This window comes from Colius striatus, chromosome 1, assembly GCF_028858725.1.
Source record: "Colius striatus isolate bColStr4 chromosome 1, bColStr4.1.hap1, whole genome shotgun sequence".
NCBI classification, from domain to species: domain Eukaryota; kingdom Metazoa; phylum Chordata; class Aves; order Coliiformes; family Coliidae; genus Colius; species Colius striatus.
In genome coordinates this window covers 10,667,128-10,691,722 of record NC_084759.1, presented here as the reverse complement: position 1 = coordinate 10,691,722, position 24,595 = coordinate 10,667,128, and the positions used below count along the sequence as shown (strand labels likewise).

Below are 24,595 nucleotides of genomic sequence, written 5' to 3'. Positions count from 1 at the left end.
TCCCCTGCTAGGTACAATCCTGAGAGATGCAGAACACCCCTAGTTTAATAGAGACATACAGGAGACAAAATAACTGTGAATTAAGACTCCCACAGTTGGGTCAGGGCTCTTGGCATCTTTCTTTGCAAGTAAAAGCCTGTGGACACTATAGCAAGGATGCAGGCTGGTAAGTCCACACCTTGCACACAAGACTGAGAAAATTTGCCAACTCAGGTGCAAACTCCTCTCCAAAAGGGTTATGAAGTGATAGACAGGATGATGCAAATGTGACTGCATCACCCTTGTGTCCAAGCTGGAGTGTTTCTGCACCAGACTCCGTTTCTGAAATCAGGACTAACTCAGACAGAGTCATCCTGGCTTGGCTGGCTCACAGGGATGCTGGCATGGTGTCAGCAGAGCTCCCTTCTTTCCCAGGCTTTGTTAGTAGTTCAAATGGGAAGCTTCATGAACCACAGTGCCTGAATTGCTTCCTCCAGCTTCTGTAGGACTTGGGGTAGATCACACAGGCACACAGTCTGTATGTTTGGGAAGTAAAAAGTGGACATCAAAACCCACGTTTGGGCACCTGAGAAAACAGCCTGAGCCTCAGAAGTGCTGAGCAACCTTCCTCTATGGAGGAAACATGGCTTCAGCTGACTAACTGTAAGCACTCAGCCTTTGCTCTTCCTCATGCGTGTTCATCTGCAAAGTAGGGAATCATTATATCTGACTCCCTCTCCAAGTATTTGGAAGCTAATTTAGTTAATGCTTGTCAAGCACTTTAAGGTCTTGAGATGAAAGGAGCCGCAGATAGGCAAAGCATTGCTATTACTATTAATTATTTCTATTGTGCAAGTAGACATGAAAGCAGCAAGGGTGATGATTACTCGCTTCCTTTACAAGTGGCAAGACACTGTGCAAATACACAGACAGGGACCCTCCCTGCCCTGCAGTGCTCCTAATCTTACCAGCCAGACAGGAGCATAAGCCCAGAGAAAAGCAAGGCACATAGTGACTTACCACATACAGGGCATTTTGGGTTTGGTGTTTTTTTTTGGCAACAGCTGCTTTTTAAAACTATTCTGTTAGCCAAAAAGAAAAGCACAATATCACTATTCTGGGATATTTAAAAATCACAAGTCAGGCTCTCAAAAAAGGAACATTTGCTTACAAAAGACAGTAAATGCTAATTCTCGTTGTTTGGCATCTGACTTTTGAGCAGATCAAGCTCTGAAGTTTTTCTCTGCAGCCACAAAAATGAAATATATTTCAGTCCTGAGACAAAAAGTCAAAATTCTCAAAGAACACAGTGAAGTACTTGGCTATGTAAGAAATTCCTGGCAGTAACCGGTTGCTGCCAATCAGCTGCTCAGCAGGAAGATGAGTGTGGGCTTGGTGGCACCTCTTCCCTCTTTCCTCCCAGGCGCTTGCTGAGTGTCCCATAATTAGTTTTCATTCTCTCCAGAGTGCCAGGGGCTGGGCACACACCACAGAGGAGTTTACATGCAGTGATGAGATGTTCCATGGTAATTTCCTTTATCTAATGTTTGACCAGACAAGCAGATGGATAGAAGAGTAAAAAAACCAGGTGACTTCCAGCTGATGCTGAAACTTGTTGCGTGTGACTGTGAAAGCACTGGCACTGGCTCAGTGGAGGGAATGGGAAGCATGACCAAGGACAATGGTGTAGCGGGACTGGGATGTTGTTGGGTGAGACACAGCTATCTGAGCCATTCCACCCTTCCTTCAGAGCGGTTAGGGTCTCAGAGGCAGATCCAGGGAGTATCAGACTAGCCCAGAAGTCTGCATCTCTCACCTCCTTCAGGGATAGTTTCAGCCCTTCAGTGAAAGGAAGCTGTAGCTGGATCTGTAATGACCTGAGTGACTCCAGAAAACACTGAACATTCCTCTGACTGCTATATGAATGCAAATATTTTCTTGTTTGTTTTTTCCCAAGTAAAAACATCCAGTTCATTTCATGTGAGCTGCTGAACAGGCTTGGCGCAACATCAGCTGCATTTTCTTTTGTGAGTTTAACATGGAATGAGGATGCCTGATGTAAACTATCACCAGACAGACACTGTTATAAAACTATTAAAATACTCTTCAATTTAACCTTGTCTCTTTCAAAAAGCAATTCTTGCAAGGAAGAGGCAGTAGCATTACTGATAGGTCATGGGGAAGCACATCCTCATGGTCTAATAGCCGTATACAATAATACAAGCACCTTCAGGATATCTCAGTAGGTTTAAAATGCTGAATCAGCCATCCTCCATGCACTGCTTCATCTTTCCAGGTCTGCACTTTTTATCTCTGGGCTGTCACCATGCTCCCTGTAATGGACACAGGCACCATGTCCCATGGCCTCGCTGTGCTGCGGGTGGGGCAAGACAGGGCACGAAGCCCCGTTGTTGCACTGGCCCAGATGTGTCTGCCAGAGGACGCCCTCCAGGTTTTTAATTTTTTAATATGTTTGGGTTCATCTCTCACCAAGCTCCTTTATGATCCTGTCTCCACCCAGTATCTTTCCTCTTAACACTTCCCCGGGTTCCTGCTTTTCTCCTCAGCCTCTGGAGACCTGCTGTCATCATTGCAGACTTAATGCCCATCCTGCCCTTAGCTCAGTTTAGGCCCACACCCTAATACAAAGAATGGATTACACCACCGAGGGATGACAGAAGCATATGCTGGAGAGTCTGTCTGTCTTTTTAAGTCTATTTTTTGATGTCTCCCTCATGCCAGCTGCAGAGGAGCTGTGGACTCCAGCCAGCTCTGCTATGGGAACCGGAGACCAAACCCCATAGCAGCACAGTGCCACCACTGCTAACGTGACCACAGTGTTCAGTGCATAGAGGAGTGCAGCTGCCTCAAGCCATACCAGTACTGTGCTGCTGTCACTCTCCCATTTATCACAGTCCTTCACAGAGCCACACAATCAGAGTGGCTCTGATCAGCAGGGACTTCCAGAGGTCATCTGGTCCAACAGACCTGCTGAAGCAAGACCACTCGGAGAACACTGCCCAGGAATATGTCTAGATGGCTTCTGAATATTTCCATGCATGCAGATGATATATCTCCAAAGGTGGAGACAAACAGTTCAGACCCTTTCAGAAAGAGTCTTAATTATCATAGAACCATAGAATGGTAGCATTGGAAGGGACCTTTAGAGATCATCTGTACTTAATTTTAAACAACAAACAAAAATGCCTGCAGTCTACCTTCCTCAGCATCCCCTCACCCTCAAAAGAGCTGAAACTCGCTTCTAGTGGATACAGAGAAAGTGCAAATAGTTTGAAGATGGAGATTGCTTTATTTCTGGGGAAAAGAATCTTGTCTGTGCAAGAAGAGAATTGCTTTCAGAAACCCAAGCAATGCTAAGACATGTCCAAAGGCACTTTGGGTAATATTGCCTTAATTAACTCAAGCCCTTCTGTCACATAAGATATGGGGAGACTTAAAATACTACTCTCCCACAGTAAGCCCAAACTAACATCTTCAGGGTCACCAAGAGGATGGATTGCTCTTTCTTCAACCAGCCAGCACCAGCTGCAAAAAACCAACAGACCTCAGGATCTGAAGACCAGATATATTTCAAAATGCTTATTCATTTTTCACACATATATCCATTTCTCCAATAAAGGCAAAGTATGAAGTACTTCTACTAGCAAGCAGTAGTTCTGATTAGGAACCTGGTCTCATGTATGTCTTTGAAACATTACAGCCACACACACCCAACTTCTTCTGGCACAAAACCAGATGGGGATGGTTAACGAGAGGACAGTCCCCCTTGCAATTACAAAACACTAAATGATTCCTTCTAACCTCTTGGCTGTTGTCTTCCTCTTTCATTCTTGGGGGAGCCATTGCTCCAGGTGCCTCACCCTCACATGAGAGTTTTCAATCTCTCACAGGTTACCCAGCCAAGCCACATGTCTCTGCCTGACCAAAACCACCACCCTGGACTACAGAAACATTCCCTCCTGACAATGTCAGATTGCTCTAAAAAACACAATGAGTACTTTATTTTCTTATAAAACCCACACTTCTTCAGTATATTCCCACTATTTGCTCTTTGGTTGGACTAGATGATCTCTAAAGGTCCCTTCCAACCCTACCATTCTATGATTCTATGATTACTGAAGGCTTCCTGAGAGACCCAGGGACAGTTCAGTTAGGAAGGGACAAGAAGTAGTATTTCTCCTGCTCAGTCAGGCAAACAGGGACATTTTCCAATGGGTACTGATTTTAGCTCCTAATTCACCTGCATCCTGAGCACATATTTGGACAAACCCCAGTGACAAGAAAAAAAGGGATGAGAAATGCCTTTCAGCCAAAATGAGAAAGAAGTGTTGCACAAAACCAGCAAAATGAAGGCACAGACCTCTCATTATTTTAATATTGGATAGTGACAGTGTTGTTCAGTGTTAGGAGCATAAACAAACCCTGGCCACAGGTCATGGTTCATTGCCATTTTAGAAAGCGGTGGGGCTGGCAGAATGCCATTCCTGGACAAAAGAGTCAGGTAATTAAATAAAATGAGCTTTGTGATAAATCAGATGGACGTACATACACACAAACAAGCAATGGGTAGTGCTTTGCTGGATGGGTAGAGCTCACTGGCTGTTGTTTCAACATCATTCCCCTTCCTTCCAGAAGGTACTCCTGGGGTTAGCCTAGGCTCACAGAGTCACTAACAACCACAGGATTTATTCTCAAAGGGCTGTCCCTTGTTAGTGGCACTAGTGTCTCCAGAGGCAGTGATGTGTGTGCTGACATTGGAGGGGGAAACCTGTGCTCAGCAGGATGTCATTGCAGGGAGGAGAGAGATTCTACTTATGTAGGAAAGGAGGTGATGCATAAAAAGGAGACACAAGAGAAAAGAAGGGAAACAAATATTGGAAAACCAAGTAAAACAGAAGAGCAGATATCCATCTGTGTGAAATTTAAGCTGTGTTGCTGTGAAGCATTTTAGAGCCACACGTGTGATGGTACCATACAGTGAATATAATTCTAAACAGTGCAGAAAGCCCATTTCAAACATGGTCCAGAACAGTTTCCATTCCACTTCTTCAGACTCATATTCTTAATATAAGCACCATAACCTGCACCACTCAATTATTCAATGTTATTATTTATGGTTATTTCTGATTTGATTTAAGTCTTGAGCCTTTTTGCATTGAACTGCTCTTCATCTTTCTCAGTGCTCTTGCCATGTGATTAGCTCTTTGTTGGCTGGAATTATGTGGGTCTGGGATACTCTGCATAAAGGAAAACCTAAATAATGCTGGTTCTGACATTTCCACCTTGCTGTTTCTACCTTAACAGGGCATCTGCACACTCCTGAATAGAGACAGGCACGTTACCCTGGGTACCTGCTGCAAAAGCAAAGAGAGTCAACTGGGTGTCCAGGCTTGAGCCCAAGCTCATGAAACTTCTCAGAGCCACCTCATCTTGGAAAAAAAAACTCTTAACAACATTTTGCTTCCTTATTCTTCCTCAGGAAAATCAAGCTCTCATACCCTCAGTTGAAGACAGCTTTAACAGTAAAGTGTCATTGGACACAGCATCAGGAGATCATTTGTATCATGGCACCAAAGTGGAATAAATTGAGTGGCGTGTCACCATGTACTTGGAATAAAGTTTTTAATCCAGAGGAATCACTTAAGATTTGTACTAGAATAAGCCAAGCTAAGATAGGGAACTTCTGGAGAGAGTCCAGTGCAGGGCTACCAAGATGATCAGGGGGCTGGAGCATCTTCCTTATGAGGAAAGGCTGTGGGAACTGCGACTTTCCATCCTGGAGAAGAGGAGATTGAGGGGCAACCTCATTAACCTTACAAGTATTTAAAAGGTGTATGTCAAGAGGATGGGGCAACACTTTTTTTCTGTAGTGCCCAGTGGAAGGACAGGGAGTAATGGACATAAGCTGGAACAAAAAAAGTTCCACTTAAACATAAGGATAAACTACTTTACTGTGAGGTTGATGGAGCCCTGGCACAGGCTGCCCAGGAAGGCTGTGGAGTCTCCTTCTCTGGAGGTTTTAAAAACCCACCTGGACATGTTCCTGTGTGACTTGATTTAGGTGGACCTGTTTTAGCAGGGGAGTTGGACTGAATGGTCTTTAGAGGTCTCTTCCAATCCCTAAGAGTTTGTGATTTTATAATTCTAAGTGAGAGCAAAGCTGCCTGGATCCTTTTTACACAGCATATCAAGAGCAAAAAGGGCATTTTCTTGTTAACACACTGCGGCCGCACTCCAAATGGGGCAGATCTATTAATAGAATAAGTTGGAAGTCAGATATGCCCTTCAAAAACCTGCATGGGGTCATAAATCTTCAGCTTCTAGCTCACATTGCACCACCCAGGGAAACTGTGGGGCTTGAACGGCTTTCATTTCTAGCATAATGAATGGGATTTTTTGCATGTTTATATTCCCTCTCTCAGTACCTTTGCTACTATGTGTAACTAGAAAATTAATAAAGAGTTTATGGCTAAAAGGATAGAAATAAAAGGAAGACCAGAGCTGATGTACAGTAAGTCAATAGAATCAGGAGACATTGATCAGTGGAACACAAAATGCTTTCATTGCCTTCAAAGTCAATATTGTAGGGGGAAAACAGAGATGTATGCAACTGTATACACTCAGCTTATCCACTAAACACTTCACAGACAAAACTCACTTTTCTTAAATGTTTTAGACCTTGATTTTTTTCATTACTTTAGAATGAATCAATCACTTCAGAAAAGCAGATAGGACTCAGACTCTCTTGTGTTAAAACCGACTTATTGTGCTCGTCCTTATGGCACTCCTTCCGTACTTCACAATGAGCAGCATTTAGTTCAGATCTCATCAAAGACTGAATATAGATCCTACTCAGTAGTGAGTAAATCTAAAGATATTCTTGAAGCGGTAAGAGAACTGTGTTTTAGCTTCCAGGTGGTTTTTTTCTGTAATGACTAGAAGCACTAGTCTTTGGTTAAGCTCCTGAGTGCAAAGTGCTGTCCCAAATATTTTTAAACCTATGTAGTGGGGAAAAAAAGTCAACAGATTGTTGTAGGCACGTGGGTAAGCACAAAACTAATACAACATGAGTTCTTCTCATGGAGCACTGCTTGATAAACTATTAAGCATTCAGGGGAGAAAGGCACCGAGAGGTATTTGACATTAAGAGAGACGATCAAGTCTAGACACTAAATGATAAGTAATAGAGAAAGTACGGTAGGCCTATGGGATAGACTTTGGAAGTTGAAAAGAATAAACTTTAAAAGGTCAGTAAAAGAATGTACAGTGATGGGAATAGAGGACTGATAAGAAACTACAGAGGTGAGGCTTGCACATCACCCTGGAGAGCTATGAACTGGGCAAAACCAGAGGAAAGCAGAATCAAAATCAAGGACACTGAGCCCAAATGAGAGCCTTAACTACGTCAGGTTGAGAAAGGTGGTACTTTAGAGATGTTATAAAGTCAGTCTATGAAAACTCCAAGCAATCAGGATACTAGATTTAGTGCAAGCATTCATCTTAAGTATTATTACAAAGTTTATTTGCTACTTCATTCTCCACATAACCATTAATGTCTGTATAAGGCAGGAGTCCCAGTTATCAGTGAAAATTGCTGATGATCTTCAAGTGAGTCTAAATTTAATGCTTTAAATGCTTCAAATGCTGTTAGGCCTTGTGCCTTTGCCCTGTCTGAAGTTTGTCTGAGGCTTAATTTGTCTCTTTCCTCGGGGTTGAAGAACCACACAAAACGTGGTGAAATGCTGTTGCCAGTGTTGTCAGGTGAAGTGTGAGGCATTGGGTTCAGGGAGTTCAGTTCAGCTTCCCACTTTTTTGCCATCTGTATTGTAGTGAAAGTTCTTTGCCTAAGAACACTTTTTAAAGATTTTTAAAGATTTTTCACTGGTTGTGAGTCAGTGATGAACACAACCTTCCTTACATCCTCTGATGTTGATATTAAATATACAACACGTGGACTGAAGTCCCAGGCCTTGCTCCTGTGCTTTCGCAGTCACCTTGCCATGCCAGTAGTCCTACGATTTACTGTAACCCTACAATAACTCCTCAGATAGCTCTCGTGATTTTTTTTGTTTCCCCTTAAAAGTGCCTAATTCTCACACTAGGAAAAGTCACATGAGATTGTATCCACCCTACACAGTCAACCTTTTGTAGGGAGATTAGAAAATGAGGACAAGAGACGACAGGGTGGAGACTGGAACATTTTGCATCTTTGCTTTCACTCACATGGCCCTTTTGTTAATGTGTTTTTGATAAAGCCATCCTTCCATTTGGATGTTGAGAACAAGTCAACAGCAGATGCCTGCCAGAGGGGAAATGTTTTCAGTTAAGAGAGGGATCTGAGCATATGCCCAGCATGACTGGGGCAAAATCTAACATACCAAGTAACATATAAGTTTATGTTTTATATTTTAATGGTTATTACTATCACATTTGCTACAAAAGAAAGTTCCTTCCTCAGTATGAGTTTTCTCCTGGTTTAATCGTATTGCTTCTTCATGCCTTTCATTGTGTTTTTGATTTCTCATCCCATTCCTAGTGTCTCTTCTACCTTTCTCTTCTCCTCTGCCAAAATGAATCTTCAATTTCCTTTCCATATTTCCACTCTCTCCTCCTGGGAACTGTGTTTTTTCCTTCCCTTGCTTCCTCTCTTGCCCACATCTTTCCCTCTCTCCAGCCTTTCTGCTCTTCTACCTCTTTTTTCCCATCTTACTGAGAATTTTCTTTCCCTCCCTTACCACCCCGTTCTCCCCATCAAGCTCTCTTAGCAGCACACGCTGGAGCAAAGTTGGTGCCCAATTTTACCAGGCACAAAACACTGTGCAGAAGATGACTCCACACCAATGGCCAGACTTGTGCACCACCTCAGGCTTCAGTCACGCACCCATTGCTCCTCTCTGTGTGCTTGCACCCCTGCCATTCTCCACCTTTTCTCACCTACCAAACCACACGGCTGAAGTGGCTGCAGCAGTAGAAAGGTCCTTACTGCCATGGTCTGTGTGTCCCAGGGGCAGAGGCATTGACCACTGGAACACTGCCTTAAAATAGTCAATAACGCTGGGTGACACGCCAACCTCGTGCTGGCCAACCAGGGATAGTTTAAGGTATTTCCTCACTCTCCCGGGAGAAATAGCTATTTGTTTAATAGAGGCCATTGCCCAAAAACATCACTGTGCCTCCCTCAGACTGCCACGCTCCACGAGAGAGGAGCTGGAAAGCCTGAAACCAGCTGCAGGGAATTCTGGAGCCTGAAGGCCAGCTTAGCCCCTTGTGGAAGGTAAGCAAACGTGCTTCCCTCAGCATTGAAAAGCTTTCTAAAACTCTTGTTAAAAACTAGAATCTTGCTCTAGCTGCCTTGCTTAACAAAGCTGTAGAAAGTGCTTTTGTTTGCTGAATTAGAAGTGTTTTGAGTGCTTCTGGCAATCCAGAGTGTTTTCCTAAGCTGTAATAACACAGTCAGTTCCTCTGATGTACAGAGGTGGCAAAGCGGCGTTGATTTGGGGGCAGAGGCTCTCACTAGGTCTGGTGATTGATGTTTCGGTAAGTTCTCCTTGCAGTTTGAGATGATATTGAGATAGGTCAGCAAGAATAGGCTGTAAACCCCTGTTTTTCCAGCCAAAGCAGACTTGTGCTGCTTCGCACCAGGTGAGAATTGCGCCCTCTGGGTATGTACAAAAGATGCAGAGGAAAAATTATAACTCTCTTACAAGACTTAGCTTTTAAAGAAGGCTGTGCCTGTGCTTGTTTGCTTCTTCCCAGGGAGGGGAAGTAGGTGAGGTTGGGTAAACACATGGAAAAGCAAAAGCTATAATGAGATGGGAAAGCAGACAGGCAAAAGCTGGTGAGAAAAAGTAGCAAATGCATTGGGCATTTGAGAGGAAGACGGGTAAAATATCACACGTTCTTTCCACTTCACTCCCTCCCCGTTTCATCTTTCATTCGCACATGGTCAGTCTCCTCAGATTTTTATCTCTTTGAGCTGAGGCTTCTTCCAGAGGCTGGCAAAATTTTGAGTACTATATAAACAATAGGTAATGACCATACACCAAGAAGCATCTCGGTTAAAAATGTTCTATTCTGTAATAGTTAATGCCAGTTACCATGTTTTAAAGCTGGACTAAAAAGCATAACATGGTTGTGAAGTGCTCATCATCCCAGTGCCTTACTAAGTTTGTAGCAGTAGAGAGCAATGCAAAATTTTTGCTGTAGAAATGCAAACAGAAGAAGTCTCTGGCAGTCCCAGCTACCCCACAGCAATATATGGCATCCCATAAGGTCTTTCTGTTTACCCTCTCAGTTACAGAGGGCTGAGCACATTGGCTTGTCTTGATGCCTTACCTCACCTCTTCACTGTCTTCGTTCTGTCAACAAAGGTGATTTCAGCCTGTCTCTGGCTTTCTCAAACATCTTCATACTGTCCTTCACTTGGCTTTTTTTTTTTCCCAACCTTGATTGATTTATGTAATTTTAGCTCACTTAATATCTCCTCAACCCCATCTTCCATCACAAAACTTTCAGGATTAGCCACCACAAGTGACTAAATTGAGGGCCATTTCACTGTTTACTGCCTTGGTATTACAGAAGCTATTTGCATGCAGCAAGTGTAGGCAGGCACACATGCACGGCTGCTTGTGTACGTGTGTAACACCGTGTATGTACTAAAATGGTCTCAGTCATCTTCCTTCTCTTACATTTTGGAACTTTCTCACAGGAGAGCAAAGCCATCTTTGTCATAAACTGCCAGCCTTCTCTGAGGACAGAAACCCACAGATTGATGTTTTATACTTTATGCATTTGAAAGCCTTGAGCTGGAAGTAAAGCTAAGATAACACATTGTTAAGAAGTTGTGATCAGTTTGTGCCATAAAGTTAATGGTAGTGTGAAAGCTCATTAGCCTCTGACCCAGTATTCTGAAATTTCCAGCCTGGTATGGAGAAATGTCTGTGGATCCACTTTTGTACAGATCAGCCTTTTTCCTCTGGCTATAGAGCACAGTGTGGGTGCAGTACGTGCTGGGGTTGTCCTCTTTAGTGAAGAGGGAACTGATAGTAGCATACAACAGGAGGAAAGACTTTTTTCACCAAGAGGTTTGGGGATCCCTGCAACAAGTCACTGAAAGAGGTGGAGGCAGCTCCATCCTGGGCAGGCTTTCAAAGCTCAGCTACACAAAGCCATGGCTGACAAACCAACTCAATGATGGCAATAGTCCGGCTTTCATCAGGAGGTCAGACTGCAGACCTGCAGAGATCTCTTTCAGCCAATGCTCCATTTATGTTGATTCTTTGATTTTAAAAGCTGCTGTTTTGCACATTATGTCTGATCTGTGAAAATGGGGTGGGATAGGTTTGTGATGGGCCCTTTGCAAATAGCCACAGGATTAGGCATGCTTCCATCTTTTTGGATATTTTAGAGTAGGTGCCAAACAGCCCCATAATTCACAGTCTTACCTACCCTTAGCTACAGAATAAACACATCACAGGAAACAGTAAAGTTTCTCCAGTTCTTCCTGACTGTATTTTTAACTGGAATAGAGAAAATGCAGCTGCTAGGGGTCTTGGCAAGACTCCCCTGTCTGCCCCAGAGCCATGGCTTGGGGTTGAATGGGGTTAAATGTTTTTATGGCATTCCTGGCAGTCATTTCCTGCTCTTCTAGACCTTCAATGCAGGAGATTTCAAATCATCTTGCCAAGAGAGTGGTCCCAGACAACCTAGTAGATCCACCTCCCCTCCCACACAAGGCCATGTCCCCACCACAAAGTCTGCCAGAGAGGGTATCAGTTTGTGCAGCTGTGGTTTTGTTAATGTTAATTACCAGCACACGTTCAGTCCTGGCAGTTTTAAAGAAATGTAATTAAACATCCCAGTTTTTGATAATTTACTTTCAAATAAAGTCTCTGAAGGAAACAGGCTGTATAGAACAGGATTATCTAAGCCCTAACTGGGACACTTCTTTCTTCAGAACTTGTTCTGCTTTCATTAAAGGAGAAAACTACTGAAACTCTGTGCTCTCTGAGCTGCAGTAACCCAAACCTCCCCTCTTCCTTCCTCAGCAGAGAGCTGCTATGTGCACAGGGAAGTGTTCGAAGTGCATTGGCATCACCCTCTTCCCACTGGCCACATGTGCCATAGTCTCCAACATTCTCCTCTACTTCCCCAATGGACAAGTTCTGCAGCTCAGCCAGATAACTGATCTGGTCTGGTTTTTCCATGGCATACTGGGAGCTGGGATACTGGTAAGAGAAAAGTGTTTCTACTGTTTCTTATGGTTTTGGTTTAGTTTTAAACTCAGGGCTGAGAAAAACATTGTCAATAAAAAAGTCATAAAACTGTGTTTTGCATAAATGTGAGCAGCTTCACTGGGAAGTTGGAATAAGTGCATTCAAGGCTGAAAAAGTCTTTAATCACAGGAACACAAGGCATTCCTGAAATAAATATCAGGGCTCCAAGGTAGAAGGATGCAACAGGACTGACTTCTCACTGTGGAGAAGGGTGACATGGGTGTACATCCTCCATGAGTCAAAGCAAAGCTGAAATCCTAAACTCAGATGGAGGTGGTGAGTTTTCACTATATTCTGCACACCCTTGTTACTCCTATAGTTGATTTTATGCTCATATAACTCACAAAAAGACATGAAGGGCAAAACTGAAACATGTTTCAGTAGGTGTTTGCTAGAGACCCATCCAACACTCAACAGATGTGGAGCTGTAAAGGGATTAAGGGATTAAATCCCAAACACCACCTGTTGCCACACACCCATTTACCTTCTTTTGGGTTTAATCTGGTTTGTATCTGCTCGTCTATAACCAGTTCTCCACTTCTCCACTCAGGAAAGATCACTTCAATGTGAATCATCCCTAACTAGAAGGGAACATGTTTGGGAATACTGAGCTTTCCTGTTCGTTAGAAAGCCTCGTCCTTTTATGCTCTTCCAATGATCCACCCAAGCAGAGATAAAGAACTGAGTGTGTAACACATAAATGACAAGTACTGGCTGCCATGTAGCCCAGGCAGAGGGTAAACTGGCACAGAGCTGGCTACCTGTGCATCAAAAAAAATGGATGTTTAAGAATAATTAACTTAGAAAAGAGCAAATCTCATTCACAGTCAGGCTATAATGCAGTTACCACTTAAGTCTATGGAAAAACTACAATGGATGTGGTTCAGACTCATATTTCATAAAGCAGAACTATGGCGTAAGGTCATTCAATAAATTGCTCTCCACCAGCAGCTTGCCTGCTTCTTTTTCCAGCTACCACTTGGGCCTATTACTCATGCTGAGCTTGAACATAAGCATGAGTTTGTGGAAGGAAGCCTAAAGGAAAAAGTGGAACTACATGAGAAACCTGTGGAAAATTTGTATTGCTGCAAGCCCAGGAGTCATTGGCGTCCAATGAAAGGAAAAGCAGATGTTAGACATGAGAGCATCACAGCCTCATTGAAAACTTGCCTTCTTTCAAGGCTTCCACACAGTCTTGCCTGTGGCCTGCACTGTGAACATCAAAAATGAGAACAGCAAGTGAGAGGGGAGGAAAAAATTGGATTGGCCTTCAAAACACAGCATTAGGAGTAATTATTGATCCACCAGCAATGCTGTTGAGTGTATGCGTTTTCCAGAAAAGAACATAACAAATGCCCAGAGGTGAAGAGAATGGGAAAGAAAGTGTTATCATCAGCTCCATTTTCCAGGTGCTGGAAGCATGGAAAAATGAAGACTGGCATCTGGGCCTCCTAGGGAGCTAAGCAAGGGGCAGAATGGCCTGTGGCTGGAGCTTGGTCTGTATGTCGACTCCACAGTGAGCGACAGACCAGGCTTTAATGCATTCCCACACGCACCCAGCTTCTCCCCAAAGCAAACTCAGCAAAGTCATGCCAAGACATTGCCTGATCTTGGAAAATCTCCCCGTAACCAGGGCACAGCTTCAAGAGACAGGACTATGGGAGAAACTTCTTAACAGCCTGGCCTGCCTCCATGAGCCAGAAAACTTCCCTCCACCTGGGAACTTCATTTGTAGACCAACACCTAGATTATCAGCACACTCTTTGTCTAAGCAGCCAGACCCACCCTTTCCTCCTGCTCTGCTGCATCTCTACTGGAAATGTATATGACGTGAAAACCCTCTCAATTTCCTTATTTCAAAAGTTTAGTGTGTAAAGAGAGGAAGAATGACTCTGTGTATCATAGTAACATCTTGCTTGATGGGAAGCCTGTGTGCAACACTGGGAAATGACTGACTGAGCCATGGCTCACCTACAGCCCTCGTTTTACTGACAACAGTCAAATCCAGCAGATTCTCATTCCTATGTCAAAAGGCAGGTGTTTATAATTGGGGACTGCAAAATAAGAAAGCTGCCAAGCAAATGCTTCATCCTGAGCCAGGCTAATAAATGGCACAAAGGTGTTCGCAGCTTAGCTGGGAATCCTCCAAAGAGATAAGACAGCCCTGGAAGAAAGGGAGTGTTGGTTTGAGGGACAGAGGCTTCCTTCTGAGTGCCACACAGTGACATGCTGGGGCTGAGGCTGCCTTGGAGACCATCTCTGATTGTTTAAGGACTGCTTTCCAGGAGCAGAATGTCTTTTTAACCCCAATACCCTACATCTGCAGGCCTCCAGCTGTGGTCCAGCGACCACTGCAATGATGGGAGGCTGCCTCTGGGGTGTGCATAAAAGGTAATGGAGAGCAAATCCTTTGAAAAATATTTAAGGCCCTGCAAATCTAAGCAGATTTCATAGCACTGTCCTACACAGTCTAACAGATATATTCACACCACACACATAAATTCCCCAGGCTTCATTCTCTACAGACATTCTGCTCTTCCTGGCCCACATGGGACAGTATCTCTCCAATACCAAGTCAGGATGCTTTTATAGCTTTTACTTTTTTGTTTGTGTATTTGTTTTGTGTGTTCTTCTTTCATTAGCTTTATAGGGACCATTTTCTACTTCCTCAAATACTCATTTTCTTGTGATGCTCTTCGAGATGCCTACACAAGCAGTGGTGGGCAGAGGCAAGGCAACAGGAGGTAAAGCAAGCTTCCTCAACAGAGGCAAGGCACAGATAGACTCACAAAAGCTTTCTTGCCCTCTAGGTACCAAACTAAATGCAGCTTTTCTTATCTATAGAGTGCCTCTGTAAGGTGGCTTTATATCCTGAGACACAGATGGTTACTGACTTCATTATACCAGTCCGGCTCCACCTGATAATCACCATGGAGAATGCTGATGTGAATTGGGAGTTCCCTGTTGAGTGAAGTTTATCTTGAAGGTTTTCCAGAAGCTTAGTGTAACCAAGTCAAATGTATTTCAGAAAGTTTGAGACTGATTTCCCAATTACAGTCCAGGGCAGGATACCCAGAAGATTTAAACTGAAGTAATTCTTACACCAGTCATGTATCTCTTCTGAGCAGAAATTACATTTTCTCAAAACTGACACATTGTTTCCTGAAAAAAAACCCCAAACCACAACAAAATCCCGCTGAAAAGAAGCAGTATAGCTTCAACAATCAGAATTACTGCACCAGCAACTTGCCAGCCAGCTCTAGCTGTAATCATGAAGGAGGTTTGCATTTGAGGAACATGATACTCTAGTTCCTGGACTTTAAAAACCATCCCAGCAGAAGTATTGCACACCAATTCAGCTTGTGCTTCTCTCACAGGTTATTCTGCCGGCATTCGTGATGCTGGGAGCAGGAGGAGCAGGATGTTGCGCTAACAGATGTGGGGTAAGTGGATATCTGTGTGTCGAAACGGCACTGCAGGGTTTGTGCAATAGCTCTTAAATGGCTGCTCAGCAGGTGGAAATGTACAATGACAAACCATCACAACACTGTCAGCAGCCATGTCAAGGAAATGCAGACAAAGAGCTTGATCTACAGCGTCCCTGGGCTGGGGCTGAGAGCTCAGTGAGCCAACAAGAATGGTGTGATATTGCAGCCACTGATATGAGAGAAATCATACTCATCCAGGGCACGTGCTGGGCAGCACAACATTGAGGGCAGAGGGATACAAAGCCACTTCACCACACAGAAAGCAAAATAAGGCTCCAGCTTCCCCCTGCTCAAGGCAATCCTAAAGACTAAGACAGCTGCCTGTTCCTTCTGCTTCCACCTGGTCCTTTTCCCTCCATACCCTTCCATGGCAATTTGCCTTTCCACAGATTCATCCCCGCTTGCCTCTGTAGGGGCAGACAGGCTCTCTACATTGCAGACCTATGCTAGAAGCCTGAAATGCTGTAGCTGGCAATAAGGAGACAGTGTAGCTTCCTGGAGGCTGGTCCCTGTGCTTTGGCACGTAGCACACATTTGCCCAAGCATTTTGCACATTAAAGGTACGTGTAATTTGGGCTCTCTGTCATCAAGAGAAAGGCCAGAGAGATACTTTTCCCTTGATAATTATGAAGATTATAATGTAACATGTTGTATGGGCATCTCCATTAATCTTCAAGCTCTGGGCACAGACTTCTGTATGGCTATCATTATTAGCAAGAATGAATTGCCTTAGAAATGGATTTTTTAGTCTGCAATCTTCACAGAAGCAGTCTGTAACAAGAGATTCCATAGGACAAAGTGTGTCTCTTCTGTACTTTTCAATTAACGTCCAGTTTGATCCATGAGAAAACCTTCACCTCTTCAAGATGTTTTACTTCAGTTAACTCATTATTCATAGCAATGAAATAACATTCTCCATTATGATGTGAGCAAGAACATCAAGGGAGATGTCACTACATTGTTTTTACCAAATGTCACATGCACAGAGAGGGTGGTAATGATGGCCAAGTGGGCCAGCTGCAGAGCAGGGGTGTGAGCCTAGGCACCCTGAATCCAGTGCCTGAGCCAGCCACTTGAATGATCTTAAGTCATGTAGAAAGTAGTGGTGAAACACAGCCATACTATGGGTATTCCCCACCATTTCAGGTCTCCCTTCTTTATCCTTTATCCCAGTACTAAATGTTACCAAGACAAAAGTCAAACTTCCCCAGACTGGCTGGGTTCACTCCCACAGAAATGGGCTATACACAAAAGGCAGGGTATGGTGTGAATCATCAGAGGCTAGAGAGCAGAGGAGCTGTGGGACTGTGTCAGACAGGCAAGATGGTGGTGACTTCCCAAGGTGTCAAGCTCCTTGTGAGGTGATTCTGGGTGGACAATCCTCAGCTGTTGGTGATTTGTCTACCAGCTTCCACCCACTGGCAGAAAAATAACCCATACTGGAGCTACTCAGAAGTCTGCATAATCCAAAGGTTAGTTTTTCCACCTTTCTGCACTGGGGACCTTAGGTATAAAATCATAATTTACACTGAATACTCAGCATTACTTTTCCTAGGAAAAGAGGCCAAAACTACACTAAAGTGCTCATACTGATCAGAATTGTTATCCAATCAGAACATAACTATTTTCCTCAGGGTAGGGACTCTACCTTATTATATTTTCTGCAATCCTTGGTTTAATAGTTCTAGACTTCCTCACAGCCTTTACATGCTGCTAAAGTATCCACAATTGTAATAAAAAGATGAGAAAGTTATTAATTATTATTTACCTTACTCAATTCTCCAGTTCACAGTGACTATGTGCTGGTTTGAGTAAGTTTTTTTCAATAATCCTTTTTAAATTGTTCCCTGCAAATATACCTAGATGAGTTCTTGTCCTTGCCTTATGGAGTAATGATTTTTTGAAAGATACAGATTTAGAAAGCTTCTACATCTTGCAACTTAAGGTGTTCACATCTGAAAGTATCCACTGCACTGGCATAAGGAGGAAAAAAGGCCCCTAAAAATACAGCTTCTGTCCTTGTATCAACAAACATGGAATCATAGAATGGTAGGGGTTGGAAGGGACCTTTAGAGATCATCTAGTCCAATCCCGCTGCAGAAGCAGGTCAACCTAAATCAGGTCACACAGGAACATGACCTCTAAGGAAGGAGACTCCACACCTTCCCTGGGCAGCCTGTGCCAGGGCTCCCTCACCTGAACAGTAAAACAGTTTGTTCTTATGTTTAAATGGAATTTTTTGTGTTCCAGCTTCATCCCATTGCTCCTTGTCATGTTGCTAGATACAACAGAAAAAAGGATGTTCCAACCTCCTGACATCCATGATTTATATACTTATAAATATTAATGCGATCCCCTATAAATATTAATGACACCAGTATTTCTCTCAAACCTTCTTGAAAAATCACTAGTAGAACAAGAACAGCCATAGCAACTTTTCAGACAAATCTAGATAACAAAAGATATCTGCATGTGGTGGCTTGATTCTGGCTGGGTGCCAGGTGCCCACCAAGTTGTAATATCACTCACCTTCCTAAACTGAACAGGAGAGAGAAATATAATGAGAGGTTTGTGAGTTGAGATAAGGACAGGGAGATCACTCAGCAATTAGCTTCAGGGACAAAACAGACTCAACTTGGGGAGAAAAGGTTTGATTTACTAATGAACCATCAGAACAGAGAGGTGAGAAATAAAACCAAATCTTAAACCACCTGCCCCCACCCCTCCCTCTTCCCAGAACTCTCCTTCCTTCTCCCCGCAGCAGCGCAGGGGATGGGATAGGAGTTGCAGTCAGTTCATTACAGATGAACTTTGCTGCTGCTTCTTCTCAGGGGGAGGCCTCCTCACAGTTCCCACTGCTACACTGTGGGGTCCCTCCCACAGGAGGTGAACTTCTCATGAACTTCTCCAGCGTGGGTCCTTCCCATGGGCTGCAGCTCCTCATAAACTGCTCCAGCATGGGGCCTGCCATGGGGGCAGCTCCTCACAGCCTGCCCCAGTGTGGGTCACCCACTGGGAGAACAGTCCTTCAGGTACCGACTGCTCCAGCCTGAGTCCCTCACAGGGTCACAAGTCCTGACAGCAAACCTGCTCTGGCCTGGGCTCCTTTCTCCCCATGGGCTCCCAGGTCCTGTCAGGAACTTGCTCCAGCATGGACTTCCCTTAGAGTCACAGCCTCCTTCAGGCATCCAGCCACACCAGTGTGGGCTCCTCCATGGGCTGAGAGTGGATCTCTGCTCCCCAGTGGCCTCCATGGACTGCAGGGGCACAGCTGCCTCACCATGGTCCTCACCACAGGTCACAGGGGAGTCTCTTCCAGGGCCCAAGCACCCTCCTCCTCCACTCACCTTGGTGTCTGCAGAGACATTTTCACATTCTTGCTCTCTGTTGCTGCCACAGTTCAGCAACTGTGCAGATACTTCTTCTCCTTCTCAAATAGGTTAATCACAGAGGTGTTACCTCAGTCACTAATTGGCCAGGCCTGGGTCAGGTGCGGGGTCCAGCTTAGAATTGACTGGCAATAGCCCTGTCAGCTACAGGGGAAGCTTCTGGCAGACCTTTGTTTAAAGAAGCCAGCCACACCATTATGAAAATCTGGCCCAGGCAAAACCACTACACTGGATAACCAAGCAGGATATGAATTCAGTTTTAAAAACACTTCCAGAGAAGGAAATAGAGAAGAAAAAAATGTGCACGAAACAAAAACCAGGGTAATAAAAAGCAGCGCAAGCTGGGACAGGAAGAACATATTCCATTCACAACTTCACCAATACAGTTGATATAAATGCTCAAAGTGTGAGAGCTAGAAGTCTTCATCAACTCACCAGAAACAATCCAACTGTGTGAGGGATAAAGTAGGGAAACCATTAAAAGAGAACTAGCAAAAATGATCAGCTGAATCTTTACAAGAGGTAGGGAAGAAGCCAACACCACAGAAAACTAATTTCCACAAACTCAAGTGTCCCAGCTCAGCCTTCATCTTGCAACTGAAGGCATAAAGGAGGAATTAAAATTTTCCAGACACCATTATAAATGAAGAATGGTGCAGCTAGGGAAAATGCTGAAAAGTGGAGATGGTGCAATAAGGAACAAAAATGTTGGATTTTCATAGACTATGGGACAAGCCTGCAGAAAAGACTCCAGAAGAGTAGATAGAATGGGGAAATGCCACTGTGTGCTTAGAAAATTCTCAGGAGAGCAAATTTAACATCTGCAGCAACTTCAGAATCCTCATTCAGTAACAAGCAGTCTGTGTACATAAACCTGTGCACAGTAAAGGAAACACGTGAGATGAAGCTAGCCATACAGCCAACAGATTTCAAATGAGAAAATCATGTGCCAAAGAACAGCCATCAAAGATGGCCTTGACAAGTATTACTAGCACTAGTACTAACCACTGTCATAAGCAGCAAAAGACCATTTGACTTTTTCTATTATAATTGTCTTTCGGATGCCCATACTGCTATCCTGTGCTAAAACTAGTCATTAACATCATCAAGATCCTTCAATCCAGATGTAGAATGCACAGTTGAAGTAAATGAGAAAATAGATGGGCAGAAGTGGTTCAGCATAGGTAGGAGTTTCAGATAGAGTATCAGTCACTCACCTTCACCACAAGTCATGGCTGGTAATCTTATTTTGAGATACAGTGCAACAGATACAACCCAGCACGGTTTTGGTCTGTGACAATATTCTAAATTACCTACGTTTTGCTGGCAATGAAGCTCTGCTAAGACAAAGCTCAGCCAATGTGCAGATAAAGACAAAAAGAGTGTCCAGTTTTGCAAAAAAAAAGGCATTTCTTATTCAGTTATGATTCAACAAATCTCATGAGAAACCTCAGCAACTTCTAACTCAAGGATTTCTTTAGAGGAAAAAGGACACAGAAAATGAGTCAATGCACAACTGGCAGCCTGAAAGGTTGTACAGAAAACAGTAATGTCATCAGCTGGCAAGTTGGAAACTGCATTCACCAGTCTGAACATGTTTGGATAGTGAATAGCTTTCAAGGTGATGACACAGGTCTACAACATGGATTGTGGCTCTTTCCATTTGACTCTGTAACACAGCACTCTATGCAGCAGCTGGCATTAGGAGAAGCTTTCTACCTTCCTTGTGAGCTATTAGGTTTTACTAGAATTTGCTGGCAACAGGTAAATGTTGCCAGAGGTATTTGGCTTCAAACCCAAGTCATGGATTGGAATGTTTCCTGTGTGCTTCCTCAGGTGTGCCTCTGCCCTGACTCTGAGGCAGTCTTGCTGCCTTGCCTGTAGCCCAGGTCTTCTCCTGGCTCTGACAGCCTGCTCCAGAGTTTTCTCTTCTCATCTCATCAGAGTTGTGAACAACTGCAGGCAGGGACTCAACAAGACTAAAGGGAAGCCTGTCCTAGATACACCACCAGTGGCACCTGGCTGAGATTCTTGTTTCTATGAACAAACAGCAACCAGATACATGCCATCCACCAGCAGGAAACTACCCCAAAATACAGCAAAGGTAATGTTTCTGTAGCAGTGGCCAAAGCAAAAGCTACAAGTGGATTACATATAATCCAAAGTCACTGCTGGTTCATTGCCACAAGCAATTAGATTTCTCAACATGAACAGTGGTAACCACGTGTGACTCTGTTACAAAATGAAGCAAAGCAGCAGTAAGAAGGCTCTTTTGCATTCCTCATCAACTATCAAAAAGCAGCTAATGTGCCTTCTGTTGCTTTCATCCCTGGTTTGATAGTTGCTTACTTGTTTCTGTCAGTACAAGGGCTGAGAAAGCTGCTCCTGGTGAAGAGATGCCAAGGTGGATGATATGGAAGACATCAAGTCAGTCCTGGCTTTGTATTTTCTTTTTGAAGTAAGACCAGATTTTTCATAACTGATTGGTCAGATTTAAAGCTCTGAATCATTAAAGCTCTGCAGTCACCCCTTTTAAAAGCAAAACAAGTACAGTTTGAAAACTCTTCACATCTAGGATGCACTAGTCAAACAAAGGCAACTGGGTTTTATTCCCAGCAATATCATTCTATTGTTAGGAGTTTCAGCAGATAGTAAGAAAAAGATAAAATATGTTTCCTTCCCACTCAGTGTAAAATTTCTATGCTACTCGATGTGTCTGTGCATGCAATGTTGAAGGTCTTTTCCCTTTCAGATGCTGCTGTCAGTGGTCTTGGCTGTGCTGGGATTCGCAGGAGGGGTGTATTGCGTGGTCATCTCCTCACTGGGCCTGATAAGGGGCCCTCTGTGCGACACGGGTGATGGAGAATACCTCTACCCTTTCAGGAATGACACTCTGGAGTGAGTATGACTTACAGGCTCCTCCAACTTTGCTTTCCCTAATCCTTTCTCCCCCACCACCCATCTTTTTAAAGCAAATTTGAATTTTCCCAGAGTGAACTGCCAATCCACTTGATATACAAATAAATCCATATATCTCTGAGCCAATGTGTTCCAGGTGGTCACCTCTTTGACCAAGGATCATTTTGGGGCAAATTGCTTGAGTTACTTCTGTTGCATTTGTCAACAGACCCTTGTGCAAGTTGTAGCACACTTTCAAGAGGCTGCTGAGCTGTGACTCCCATCGGAGTCAAAGTGAAATGTTTTATACATAAGCCACATTAATCTGCTACATATTCATGATTTGAGTCTACTCTATCTACTACTGAAAAGCAAGGAAAATCTTTTCTAAGTCTTTAAAACTAACCTTATCAACCATTGTCCCCAAGCCATGACGGATGGACTGGGTTAAGATACCACAGCTGGAATCGAGAATATGCAGACATATTCTAAAACCATTAGGCACCTTTCCCTTAATTAGCACTGCCATAAAGCAAAAGGGAGATTCTTGTGCATGCAACAAAGTACAGATGTGTCTCTTTTCCCTGGTCATCAGTTATACCTCTGCAAAGGTGATCCTGAAGGGAATCACCAGCTTTTATTAATTATAGTATGATTTGTGACTCACTTTGTGCAATCAAGTTCAGAAAAAGTAATGCCAGAAAACACAAAAAGCATTCTCAGATTTTTATTTTCTAACACATTTCCAATTCTTTCTCTCTGTCACAGAGACAATTATTTGCTCAACCAGACAACATGGAGCATTTGCAAAGAACCTGAAAACATCATCCTTTGGAATATCATCCTCTTCTCTATCCTCCTGGCCATCGGCATGATTGAAGCTATTCTTTGCTTTATTCAAGTCATCAGTGGACTTACCAGCTTGATATGTAGCTCATGTATGAGGAAAAGAAAGGTTGGTGTGCAGGAAAATGTCTCAGAGTGCTTTACATTCTTACCACCTTTATTTTCCAAGATCTGAGAGAGGTCTGCACAGCCCCTGAATGAGCTCCTCCATGCAGTTGAGGCAGCACAGATGCATTTGCACAATGTATCCCTCTCCCTCACATTGTAGTCAGGGATAACCCAGTCCTCAGACATTTCAAAACAGCAGGTCAATGTGATGTATTGACATACTCAGTTGCATGGTTGTGTTCCTGTTCAAGAAGCCTTTTTGATAAAGTGTAATAACTCACCAGCATCTGTGCAAGATGAGAAGTAGAGGTGGTTTTAGCTGATCACCAGTAGTAAAAATGTCTATTACAAAATGAAAGAAAACCTCTTTCAGGTTTCATTTATCACCACAGCTTCCTTTTCATTGCATTCTCATAGTACAGGATGCTTGCAGTGTCTGATATCCCTCTGGAATATTAACTAATTAACTTTCTTTCTTTCTTTGGTTTTCAGACAAATATTTCTGGAATGTGAATGACCTACAGGGAATGCCAAGACAAACCCCAAGTTGCTGATTCATATGCAATAAGGACAGTGCACTGTGCTGTATTTATGGTGGGATGGCAACAAAAGCCCAAAATGTTCAGCAGTTTCATGGGGCAAAATGGTTTTTTTATAAGGAGGTCAGGGTGGAAAATGACTAGATCATTTAGATCTGAGACTCCAAACTTTCATCTCTCTAAATATTCCTGTTAAATCTCAGGTACTGGCAAAACCACTAATCTGTCTGGTTCCCACTGCCATTCTTGTGTATAAAACACAAAGGTCCCCACATCAAAGCTCACCACTTGCCCTTGTGTGTACGGGAAGCTGAGCTGTTTTTAATGGCTGCATTTACCAGCTGCACAAAGCAGATGCTCTCAGGCTGGATTTATATAACCTCCTAACCTTTCCAAACTCTACCTGGAGCTCACTTGTCTGTTCCTATCACCTGGCCACCCAGACACTCCCCGATTTAAATTAGGGTGCACAGAGAATATGTCAACACCACAGAGACAATCAAAGCACATGGTTTTCAGGCTCCCTCAGCCAAATCCCCAGAGCTAAATCCTCTTGTGTTCATTTGGTACCTCACTATCACGTTCAACAAAGCCCAGTGCACTTCTACATCAGTTTTTCAGGAGCATCTGAGAGATGTGGGAGCCCTGGAGAGGCATTTGAGTCAACACAGACAGCGAGCTTTGGAACAAGAGTTTAACAATGTCCAATCTAACTAAAAGGAGGAGAATCTCAGCACCAATTTTGCCCTCATGAGAGCACATAGAAGTCTCACAAACTTCCACACAGGTCTCTAGACCTGGATCACATGGACAAGTAATTAACTGGCAAAGATAAACATTAAATCAATAAAGGTAGTAATTAAGTGCAGCTCAGTAACAAATAAGACATATAATCTGAAAGGCAACAAATTGAATCAGTCTTAGTGTTTCAGTAACAGTAATCCCAACCAGGAACTATGTAATTCCTCATCATCACCCAAGATCAAACCCTTGATGCTTAAGTCCACAACATGATTGTCAAATTTCAGAAACCTCATCATTCCAGTTACTTC

The 24,595-nt window shown here is 43.4% G+C and overlaps 1 protein-coding gene across 1 annotated transcript; it reads left to right on the top strand.

Annotated features, from left to right (window-relative positions):
• Positions 1-12,059: 12,059 nt before the first annotated feature.
• On the top strand, positions 12,060-23,540 carry LOC104563176 (transmembrane 4 L6 family member 1). The gene is made up of 5 exons (XM_062020385.1): positions 12,060-12,230; positions 15,653-15,718; positions 21,905-22,050; positions 22,819-23,005; positions 23,497-23,540. Exons 1-5 carry the CDS (start codon positions 12,060-12,062, stop codon positions 23,515-23,517), a joined length of 591 nt encoding a protein of 196 aa, XP_061876369.1. The 3' UTR covers positions 23,518-23,540.
• Positions 23,541-24,595: the final 1,055 nt, after the last annotated feature.

What these genes read in the sequence shown, in the direction of transcription:
- LOC104563176 (XM_062020385.1), top strand. Translation starts at nt 12,060, where the DNA reads ATGTGCACAGGGAAGTGTTCGAAGTGCATTGGCATCACCCTCTTCCCA. An exon ending in TACTGGGAGCTGGGATACTG is followed by an intron (nt 12,231 to 15,652) that starts GTAAGAGAAAAG and finishes CTTCTCTCACAG; the next exon opens with GTTATTCTGCCGGCATTCGT. An exon ending in TTCAGGAATGACACTCTGGA is followed by an intron (nt 22,051 to 22,818) that starts GTGAGTATGACT and finishes TCTCTGTCACAG; the next exon opens with AGACAATTATTTGCTCAACC.